Source organism: Aristolochia californica, unplaced genomic scaffold, assembly GCF_029961685.1.
Source record: "Aristolochia californica isolate CCGP_79_NKW_82.1479 unplaced genomic scaffold, dmAriCali1.0.hap1 SCAF_9, whole genome shotgun sequence".
NCBI classification, from domain to species: domain Eukaryota; kingdom Viridiplantae; phylum Streptophyta; class Magnoliopsida; order Piperales; family Aristolochiaceae; genus Aristolochia; species Aristolochia californica.
The window spans coordinates 6168579-6180299 of record NW_027182290.1 but is presented as its reverse complement, the minus strand read 5'-3'; the positions used below and the strand labels follow the sequence as shown (position 1 = coordinate 6180299).

The 11721-nt window shown below is 35.0% G+C and overlaps 1 protein-coding gene across 2 annotated transcripts; it reads left to right on the top strand.

Moving 5' to 3' along the window:
- The first annotated feature begins 7720 nt into the window (after window positions 1-7720).
- LOC137941802 (uncharacterized) lies at window positions 7721-11721 on the top strand. Of its 2 annotated transcripts, XM_068787385.1 has the most exons (9): window positions 7721-8110; window positions 8591-8637; window positions 8761-8863; window positions 10015-10101; window positions 10259-10342; window positions 10634-10687; window positions 10992-11072; window positions 11263-11308; window positions 11413-11721. In XM_068787385.1, exons 1-9 carry the CDS (start codon window positions 7841-7843, stop codon window positions 11469-11471), a joined length of 831 nt encoding a protein of 276 aa, XP_068643486.1. In that variant the 5' UTR covers window positions 7721-7840; the 3' UTR covers window positions 11472-11721. The 2 variants fall into 2 exon arrangements, with proteins under 2 accessions (XP_068643486.1, XP_068643487.1); XM_068787386.1 differs by lacking the exons at window positions 8591-8637; window positions 8761-8863.

The window sequence follows — 11721 nt, the reverse complement described above, 5'->3', positions numbered from 1 at the left end:
AAAATGGGGCATACATTTTACATAAAATTGGGCATGCTCTACATAAAATTGGGCATGATCTCTTCTTAAAATTGGACATAAGGGTGGCCTCGAATCTAGTTGAGTCTGAACCTTCCTATGTTCGAGTTGTGCTTGATTTAAAGATTTCGAACTCGAGTTTGAGCCGACCTAGCCTCAAGCCTAAAATTTTAATCAAGCTTGAGCCTACTAATTTTAACCAAGTTCGAGCTTGAGCTCTAACTGAGTTCAAGGTTAACCTACATTTAATACACTACATAAAATATATGTCAAATAAATTATCTATAAAATTATGCATACATTTTCAAAAAAAGAATGATAGGGGAGGTTCGGGATTGAATCTCGATAATGAATTAGAACCCACCAATATTAATCTTTTTTACCCCAAATGTTGTCTAACTTATTTTTTAATTTTTGAATCTGGCCATAAATTTACTATGGCCTCCTTAGTGCCCCTGATTGAAAATTTATATTATAGGAAAAACTAGAATATTTTTCCTAGGATACATATTTCAAAAAAACCTTTAAATAAAATCCTATTACTATTAGAGACTTACTAGAAAATTACAAGAAATATTTTAAAATTTTCTTAGAAAAGTTAAATGGACCTCTTATTACCTCTTATAGGGAAATAATAAAAATTAATAATCAATCTAATATATTAATATACTTATTGATAAATTTTTAATCAAATAAAATGTCAAACACAAAATTGCTATGAAAATTGGCTCATGCTAAAAGTATTATAGCATCAACTGTCAAATACTTATTCAAAGATTTTCTATATGGTTTTATAGCCCATCTTGGCAAGAAAATATTACTTAGAAAATTAAATAATTTTTAATAAGAATTTCTAATTAGAAAAATGTTTCCAAAAAACTTGAGGCACTAATAGTCCCTATATTTCTACTAAAAATGTCTTTGCAATATTTATTGAAAAAACCACTAATAGTCTTTAGAAACATATTTCTACTAAAATGATTTTTTAATTTCTGTAAGAGCCATGAGGAAGGGACAAAGAGTTTTTTTTTTTGTATCTGGACTCTGGTTTTCTACCGAGACGACACGGAGCGAAAGAGCGGTGTCGGGAAGGACCTGTCGTTGGCGACGAAGGCGGCGCTGAAGGAAACAGAGGGAAGCGTTCCCCCACCCACAACCCCCCCCCCCCCCCCCCCCCAATCCCGATCCCACTCCCGCTCACGAGCTTTCGAGCCGAACCTTGATTCGGTAGAGCTCGGCTTGTTAACTCAAACGAGCCGTATCTGGATCTCGAACTCGGTTCAAGATCCAGGTATACCGAATCGAACCGAGCCAGAACTGAGCCGAGCTCGAGTCACTTGCGAGCTAACTCGGTTCGAAGCCACCCCTACTCTTTATTGTCGTCTGTCTGCCATGATAAACAATTGGGAATCTTATTAAATTAATTATTTTTAATAAAATATTTAGGAAAATAACCAACTCATAAATTTAATTTTAAAACTACCTAATTTTTACCCGTCTTAGAAAGTCCGATGTGACATGTCAGAACTGACTATCCGTGTGGCCACATCAACTGCCATGTCACCATCAAAAGAAGTTTATGTCACATTATATATCATGTCATAAAGTGTCATATCATATACCATGTCGACTACCACATCAGCATCCGAGTCAACCAATACACCACGTCAACTCGATTTTTTTCTCCTAATTTCCTTTATTATTGATTTAATTTTTTATAATTTAAAAATATTTTATAAAAATTAATTTTATGTTTTAAAATTTTATTTGTTGATACATATTTTATTACTTTCTATTTATTATAGTAAAAATATAATATATATATATATATATATATTAATTAATAAAATCTTATTACAATATATTTAATACCTTTCATTATCATTTAAGATATTTTTAAATTTAAAAAATATTTTCGTTTTTAAAAATCTTATATTTCGGTACATGTTTTATTACCTTATTTTACTGAAATAAAATATAAATTTTATATATTAATTAATTAATTAATTAAAATCATGTTCTAATCTATTTAACACTCTTTCATTATCGATTTAAAAACTCTTTTTGTCAAGAAAATAACATTATTCATCAAGCATCTTGTGCATACACCCCTCAACAAAATGGTGTAGCCGAATAGAAGAACCATCATATTGTTGAGGTAGCTCGCGGTTTACTATATGCCATGAAATTTCCTTACTTTTATTGGCCATATGCAATCTTTACTACATGTTTTCTTATAAAACGGTTACCATCTTCTGTTCTTGGTAATAAATTCTCTTACTCTCTATTATTACCCAATGATGATCCCTTTTCACTGCCCTTGAGAGTCTTTGGTGTCAATGTTTTGCCCATATTTCTTCCCCCAAACACAGTAAACTTGATCCAAAATCTATAAAGTGTATCATTTTAGGATACCCTCGCACACAAAAAGGTTATGTTTGTTATAATCCCACTCTTCAATGATTACTCGTGTCCAGGGATGTCACATTTTTTGAAGACTCTCCATTTTATTCTAACCATGCTCCTCATCTTTCATACCAGGGTCTCCTCGACCAGTTGTGCCCCGTACTACAGACACTACTCAGCCCCTGACACTCTGACTTACACCACACCTGCTGAGTTTATGGATCCCACCGAGGTAAGTCCATCTTCTCCAGTTGTTTTTGGCCCACAATATGATACTCGTCCTATTGCCCTCAGAAAAGAACCCTGATCATGCACCATGCCCTCTACTTCTCATCCCATAACAAATTATGTGTCTCATCATCGTTTGTCTCTTGTATGTTGTCAATTTCTCTCTGTTATTTCTTCCATCTTTGTACCACAGTCCTATCAGGAGGCTCTCACGCATCTAGGGTGAAAGGCGGCAATGGATGAATAAATACAGGTTCTTTATGAAAATTAGACATGGGCACTAGTCCCACTTCCATCAAACAAGAAACTTGTCGGTTGCAAATGGGTGTTTATTGTGAAACACAATCCGGATGGGTCTGTGGCTCAACTGAAGGCTTGCCTTTTTTATAAAGGCTATACACAATTCTATGGCATTGATTATGAGGAAACCTTCTCTCCAGTGGAAAAAATGAACTCTGTACGTGTATTATTATCTTTGGTAGCTAACTCTTCCTAGTAAGTCAATCAACTCAATGTCAAAAATGCTTTTTTGAATGGGGATATCAAAGAGAAAATTTATATGCAGTAACCACTTGGGTATGTGGTTGAGGGGGAGTCCGTATGCCAACTAAAAAAATCCCTTTATGGTTTGAAAAAGTCTCCTCGTACATGGTTTGAAAATTTTAGTCAAACACTTATATGGGCCAGATTTCACAAATTCTCTGGAGATAACTCCGTATTTATTAAAGACACACCAAAGGACAAAGTTATTCTGGCAGTATATGTTGATGATAATCCCGAGGGCATCCAGAAAACAAAAGAAAAGATATATGCTGAATTCAAGACAAAGGATCTCGGGTTGCTCAAATATTTTCTAGGTATTGAAGTACTACAATCCAGACATGGAATTATATTATCTCAGAGGAAGTATGTCCATGACCTAATATAGGAGACCATAATGATGGGATGCAGACCGGCAGAAACTCCTATAGACCCAAATACAAAATTATGTGCAAGTACTGGAGAAGAGGTAGATACCGAAAAATATCAAAGATTTGTGAAAAACTTATTTACCTCTGTGTAACAAGGCCGAATATTTCATTTGCAGTTAGTGTGGTAAGTCAATGTATGCACAACCCACAACTAAGTCATTGGCAAACACTAGAAAGGATTTAGCTTATCTTAAAGGAGCACCAGGAAGAGGGTTTCTCTATAAAAATCATGGTCACTTCAACATCGAAGGATTCTCAGATTCGGACTGGGTGGGATCCTCAGATGACAGAAAATCTACTTCGGGATCTTGTACGATAGTTGGAGGGAAGTTGGTTACATGGAGAAGCAAGAAACAGAACGTAGTTGCATGGTCTAGTGCAGACGCAGAGTACAGAGCCATGGCACACACGGTCAGTGAACTCCTATGGATCAGGTCTCTTCTTACTGAACTGGGATTTTACAAAGAAGTTCAGATGGTCATATATTGCGATAATCAGGCTAAAATACACATCACATCGAATCTAGTTTTTCATGAGAGAACAAAACATATTGAAGTAGATTGCCAGTTCATACAAGAAAAATTCACTACATGCATCTTATTTCTCAAGTATATCTTCTCAGAACCAGGTTGCAGATATTCTCACCAAACCAATCACTCAAAAAATTTTGTCCACCATCTGCAGCAAGTTGGGCATCTACGATGTTTTCTCACCCCCTGCTTGAGGGGGAGTGTTATAATGTAAGACCCACCATGGTTGCATGAGCCAGTGGGATCCACCATGAGGATGTAAGAAGCCAAGAGGAGTCAACACACAAGCTAGCACGAGTTGGCAAAATTGAGATCTAGTGGGACCCACAAAAGATACCACGTGCTAGTATCTTTGACATATGAGCTGGAAGATTACGTGAGACCCACAAAATATATTACACGAGCTGGAAAATCCAGCTAAGAGGTCGTGTCCTTATGGAGGACTTAGAATTTAAGTAAGTCAAAAGTTAAGGAAGTTAGAATTTGGGTAAGTGTTAAAAAGATATTCCCACATACATTAGTGAGTATAAGGATCTTGTATTTATTAGCTGGGAAAAAAAGGTTTCCTAAGTGGCTAGTCATTTTGGGATAAGACCTTCGACCCAATTTAACATGGTATCAAAGCAAGGTTCTCATATGTGGGCATCCACCCAAAATTATCCACGTGCAACCACGTGAGAGCCTCTACCCAAATTATCCACGTGCCTACACATGAGGGGGAGTGTTAAAAGGATAGTCCCATATACATTAGTGAGTATAAAGATCTTGTATTTATTAGTTGAAAAAAAAAGTTTCCTAAGTGGTTAGTCATTTTGAGATAAGACCTTCGACCCAATTTAACAGTAAGTTCTAAATTGAGTTGAATTATATTAGGAAAGTTTACATAAATTCTATCACTCCTCCATTATAAATAGAGGATCTTGTATTCATAATAAGATCATCAAGGCAAGGAGAGGTTCTTATTCTCCCTCTTCTTCTTCTTTTTCTTTCACCTCTACCCTTGAGCGCTCTCTCTCCTTCTTGGTTTTTTCCTTTATCTCTCACCTTGCTCGAGATATTATTTATGGGGTCCTAAATTCAACAGTGGGTGATGCCTTTTTGAGTTTTGACGATAGGCTATACAATGATAATCAAAAACTCTTCTAACTAGTGAGAAATGGCTGGCTTGTTTACGAGATTGCATTGACGAAAACGTCGGTGCAAAATCTGTAGATGCAATATTGTCAATGTGAACTCCTCACTGTCAAAGAGAAAGTGAAAATCAAAGGAGAAATCAAAGCACCGAAAAGAGAAATTAAAGGAGAGAGGGTTAGCGAGAAGATGAGAGGCGATTGACAATAGACAAATGGACGATGAGCACAGGTAGAGGAGAGCGGAGAGCAAAGAGCGAGAGTCAGAGGAGTGAAACCATCGAGCATCGAGTGTCGAGTGAAACGACGAGTGAAAGTGAATTCACTGGTCTCACGGGATGAATTTACTTTTACTTCTTTTTTCACTGAACGAAAGTGAATTTTTCCATTTACACAACGTACTAACACTTTTGGGGCCACTTTTCCCAATGAAAGTGAATTCACTTTCACTGACACGGTGCACCAAGAGGCTCTAAGACAACGGGTAAAGTGTAAATTACTAACGGTTCCCCGCCATGAAGGGGAGAGCAAGAGCCCACCCCCTGCCAAGAGAAGAATTGGCGAAGGCAAAGGCTCCGTCACCCTCCCCTTGTGCGTTTTTCGTGATGGGAGATGGATCCCCATGGAGTCATAGCCTGTAGGGGGTCACTCCTCTCTCCTCTATAAATTCTTTCTACCATTTCTCCAAGCTTACCTCCTCAGCAACTCAGTTATCCGATTGTGGATAACGCAATTCACCAACTAAACCAAGATACCGGATTTTACCAATTTTTTAGGTCTTACGAAGTTATAACCTAGATAAGGGATGGGAATGGGGCTGTTTTGGATTTTATAACTATGGTAACACATACTACTTATGTGAAATGTCTTTATCACAAGAGATTCTTGGAAATTTCTTAAATTTAAGGTTAATTATTAAATTAGTTAAAAAAAAAAAAGTTGTAGCCCTTTTTATCTATAAAAGTCTTTCTATTGAACACAAGGGAACCCCTTCAAGGAAGACTGGGATATCAATTATATGTTTTTATTTTATATGTTATTTTTAAAAAAATATCACAACGTAAATTTTGCTCCACATTAGATATAGGAATTGATAACTAGGTTGCAATTTTATGTAGACTTTGAAAGAAAATTAACATTTAAATAAACATAATGTAAATTTAAAAAATAAGTAGTTTTAAATATCTCGTGATTGGTTTACATAAAGTGTTTCAAAATAAGTTGGCGAGCAATCTATATAAAATTCAATGGGCGAGCAAGTCAAGAACCCTGTCGAAGGGATGGAAGAGAAAATCAACTATGAATCTACATTTTGTATGCTATATTTATTTTTATTATAATTTAAATTATACTATTTTTTAATATAGGAATTGGTGGATAGTATTTTTTGAGTTACTAAATATATAAAATTTAGAGAATTCCCCAATAAGGATCCTCAAACCAAATAAATCTAATATATAAATAAAAATTATTATTAATAATAAATTAAACATCGATATCTTGAAATTGGTTTACTTAGTGTTTTTTTAAGTAGGTGACCCCAAGCTTCTATATAGTTTTAAAAAAAAGCATAAATATTTAAGAATAATTAATAAAATTATTTAATTTTAATAATGTTTTTAGTTTTATTTTTATTGTTATGGCATAAAGTTGATTTTATGTCTTACAACTATTTTATATGTTTTAAAAATTTTAGAATTTTAAAATAGATAAAAAATTAAATGGGTCTTGCATTGAAATGGGAGTAAACAAAGATATGGAGATGAAGCACAGACAAGGTTGAAGAAAAGAGGGATAGGGTTGCCTTTACATTTTCAAAAGCTCGAATAGAATTCGACCATGCCTACAACTACTAAGGGTGACAATTTTACCCATTTACCTGATTTTTCTTTTTTATTAAAATAGAATGGAACAAAAATTCTTACATTATTAAGTATTTGGATAATTTCATTTGATTATTCGTTTGTTACTTATTAAATAGAATAGAATTAGGTAAGAGTTATTTCATACCCGACCAATTGATTACTTGATTTCGTATAAGAATAATTTTGTTAAATTTTTATTTGAGTGAATATATGTTTGACATAAATTATGATTCATATATCTTTTTAAAATATTTATGTAATATTTTTTAAGGAATTTTGTTTACATTAGAATGATATTTTTCTTAGGCTTCTAAAATATAATTTTGTATACTAATGACTTTATAAAATTTAAATTATTTTTCTTATTATTTCACTTATTTATCCAATTATCCGTTCTACCATTCAATAAATATATAATAAAATCATATATATATATATATAAAATAATATATAAAACAATTTACTCCCTTCTATTTATGCCGCCTACAACTTTACAGCCCTAACCCCTACAAATTGAACCTGTTTTATATGAGGAGACGATAATAATAAAAAAATAATTCCAGTCTCTAATTTTGGCGGTTGCAACGAGCAGGAAAGAGGTGACCACTTCCTTGTATTCGAATGCGAGCCCCTTATTCTGTTGAGGAGAATATCTTAGGCCGCAGGGGAAAAAGAGAGAAATTCGTCCAGCCATGTCAGCCGATGCAGCAGCAGGAACTGGAATTATCTTCTGCCCCTCTCGCTATAGCCTAGCCCAACGCAGGCAAGTTCTCTCTTTGAATTGGAACCCGCCGACCCATTTGAGGACATCTTCTCTACTCGGTCGTCCACCCACAAGACTGCGTAATGTTAAATTCGTGATAGTCACCAACGCTGTCGATTCAACCCAACCTTCCTCCTCTACGGTCACCTTATCCGGCAAGGCAATTGTGCCTGATGACGACGGCTTCTCCATAACGAAGGTTTTCTTCTATTTTAGCTTATCAACCTTTTCTAACTACATCCTTCCCATTTGATACTCTTCTCCGCTCTTGAGTGTCTTGTACTCTGTTCTTGCTAGAGATATTCAGTGCAGATGGAGTTGAGTAACTCGAAGTGTTTTTTTAGCTAATCTATTTCGAATTTGTTGACAAATTTTTGTATTAGGAGAAGAATGGAACTGATGCTGGAGTTACCTGAACTTTAACCATTTAGTGATATCTTTGATTATTTCCACTGTCTGTGGAATTTCTTTAACCAGTTCAGGTGAATTAAGTCACAAATGTATCCGAAAAAAAATCTAAGACAAAGTTTGCCAGTTTACTCTTTTTGAACTCAAAAACTCCTTGCCCTTATAGCTGCGTAAAACCATTTGTTTAGCCATAGGACCATCCTGTCTCGATGTTTCAGCTACTGCACGCTTGTTCAAAGAATCCAGTAATGTAGTATAATTGTTGTAGCAGGTCTCATTTGGCGTTATTGGACTAGCTGTTGGCTGCACACTTCTGTCGTAAGTTTGTGTTCTGTTATCCTTCATGGTATCTTCGAGCAGATTTTAACAATTTTTTTTTTAATTTTCTTTTATCTTAAAGATTATTAGGAATCTGTTTCTGATTCTTATCCTTTGGAGCAGTTATGGCTTTGGGGCATATTTCAATATTCTTCCTGGTTCTGAATGGTCAGCCTTAATGCTGACTTATGGCTTTCCTCTTGCAATAATTGGTATGGCGCTGAAGGTCAGTTCACTATTAGTGGTCTTTAATTCTAGGTTATTAACAGTGACACGGTTATGGATTGCCCCATCACTAGGTATAATAGCATGTTAAAAGGACTAGGTACCTTTCTTTTACAACACAATGTCATCTAAATTACCAAATCATATGTGAAAAAAATGGGGCATGTATCTATTCTTAAATAATAAAAGGTTAAGCTTTTTGTTCCCATTGCTTTTTTTTTTTGCTCCATTAATAGGAATGATCATTTACATCCTTCCAGAAAGATGATTGCATCATTTCAGTGCCTATTATAAAGTTATGGGTTCATGAAGACAGTAGGTTGTATGAAGTCATTTAGCTTTTTGGCCCAAAAATTCTACATTTATAAGGTTTCCTCTGGTAGTTTTCTGATTGGAATTGCTTCAAGGAGACAAGGACTGATGCAGAAGAACTTGGGTGTTCTACCTGAGGCTCTGTGCAGTGATTATTTATTTATGATTAACAAGGAATTCGTACAAAATGATATTATGTGGTAACTTTCCTACTTAGGCAGTATGTATCTAACGAAATATCACTTTTACTAACTGCAGTGATCAGTAGCATCTTTTCTTTTTTTACTTCTTAATAACGGGATTGTAAGTTTCTTCATTGTCCTTTAAGCTAGCTTTTAGGATTATGATGCACATGTGATTCTGTATTGGGCACTCATTGCTTCTATTCACGGTTTTGTTTTTCACCTTTTATACCATTTTGCGTGTCTGGCTGCGAGACTGTTTTCTGGTCTCTTCTTTTGATACATCAGCTTGGTTTACACATAAAAATTCTAGGATTTAGTAAAAATATTTTTCATCTGCCTCTGAGTTCTCTGAACTGATAATATTCGACCTTATCCTGTTAGTAGAGGATGGCTTCTATAAAGCAGATTTTGCACTGTATATGTAGAGTTTTTTTAGGTTAAATTTGTTCATGCAGCTGTTTCAGGTGATTTCAATGCTCTTAATCGATATAGTAAATAATTCCTAACCTGTAGCATGATATTAGTTTTTGTATACTTTCATTATCTTTAATGTAAAAAAAGAAAAATACTCAATTTAATCACAATGTGAAGACCATAAATTTTCATATTTAGTTTGGGTATCTTTTTCTGCGAGTAAATCCATTCCTGTTTTCAGTATGCAGAGCTCAAGCCTGTGCCATGCATAACGTATGCTGATGCCCAAGCCTTGAGGGAAACGTGTGCTACTCCTATACTTAAACAGGTCATTTTTATTTCATTAACAAAAAAGGGAGTCGAGGCTGCTAGTAAAAATATACTTTGGCAGAATTTGGTGCAGATTCTGGATTTTGTTGGAGTCATGTCCTCCTTTATGGGTTTTTAGTAGGGCCTAAAATTTTAGTTATATTTTGGTGCATTAGGTCAGAGATGATGTAACAAGATTTCGTTATGGAGATGAGCAGCATCTGGATGAGGCATTAAAACGAATTTTTCAATATGGTCTGGTATGGTGTGCTCGTATTACTAGTGATGTTGTTTACTCTTTATTTGTTTTTCATAGTGTATTTACTGTTTAGTTTCATTTTTAAAAGTTAAAAAGTTAAGTTTCCTTTAAAATAATGTTCAATCTCCTATTACTCGTGATGTTATTTACTTAAATGGTTTGTTTTAGTGTATTTACTGGGTAGTTTCATTTTCAGAAGTTAAAAAGTTATGTTTCCTTTAAAATGATGTCCAATCTCGGAGAGACACACCTATATCCATGACATTTAGTCCTAACTACTTTCTTAATTTAGGGTGGAGGCATTCCAAGGAGAAATGCTCCCGTTCTGAAAATGATCCGTGAAGAAGTAAGCTTTCATTACTCCAGATCTGTTCTTATAATTCAGTTCATCCATTTTCTGCAGTAGCGAGAAATAATTTTCACAGTCCCTGATGAAAGGGTTGCATAGTGGATTAGATTTTCGACCAGTAATCGCTTAAAAGTCACTGTTGCGTTTAAGAATGCAGTACTTAGCTTGGTCCCCATATGGTTCCCCAATACTGATGTGGGCAACCCATCTATATGATTTGGGTCATTTATGGATCAAGCTTCGTGCTCAACTAGTCTAAAGCAAAACACAGCTTCTTATGGTCTTAGTGATTTCCCTACAGGTGACTCAAGATGGCAAGTACTCTTTAGTTCTCGTATTTCAGGCAAAAGCACTGCAGTTATCAGATTTTGAACAACGACAGGTAATTCCTAACTTACATGAGACGCAAGACATCTCAACAGTATATCTTTACATCAATTTGCTGCAATAAGTGTATAAACCTTGTTTGATCTCATAGTCTTTTTGGATTCCAAACTTGAAACCTGTTGAAGGGGGCTGCATTCTTTTATGTCAGATGACATCTCCTTATTTTTCTTTCAACTGCTCTGTAGGCAAAATTTGCTTCATTCTTTGGACCAGGAATTACAGCCGAAGTTGGTGAGTTTCTGAAAAACTAATTAATATTTGGATTTATGTTATTTTGAAGTGTTACGATTGGGTGTCGACAGAATATACTTAGTGGGTTGAGTTTATGGATTCAGGGAAAGGCGAGAATGGTCTTTATGAAGTTCAGCTTATCTCTAATACAGTTCCTCAGTAATGCCTGATACTGTCATCTGGTGTTAAATCCCTGGACAAGTGTTTTTTTCTTCCAGTTTTGTTGCCAGCAATTAAGGTGGCTTTTGTAAAGCAATCAGTATAATGTTCTTTGTATGTTCTATGTATTGTGGAATAGCAAATCATTTGTATTTTGTAGGCATCAACACTTGGATAAGAGGGATGAGTGTTTATTTCATCCCTTCTTTGTTTTGGGTGTGTTTGGTATCAATAAAACATTATAGGAAAAACAA

Excerpts from the sequence above, each read along its gene's own strand:
- LOC137941802 (XM_068787385.1), top strand. The coding sequence starts at position 7,841 with ATGTCAGCCGATGCAGCAGCAGGAACTGGAATTATCTTCTGCCCCTCT. Across the intron at positions 8,638-8,760 it reads GTTGGCTGCACACTTCTGTC|TTATGGCTTTGGGGCATATT; the intron begins GTAAGTTTGTGT and ends CCTTTGGAGCAG. Across the intron at positions 10,102-10,258 it reads CTACTCCTATACTTAAACAG|GTCAGAGATGATGTAACAAG; the intron begins GTCATTTTTATT and ends TTGGTGCATTAG.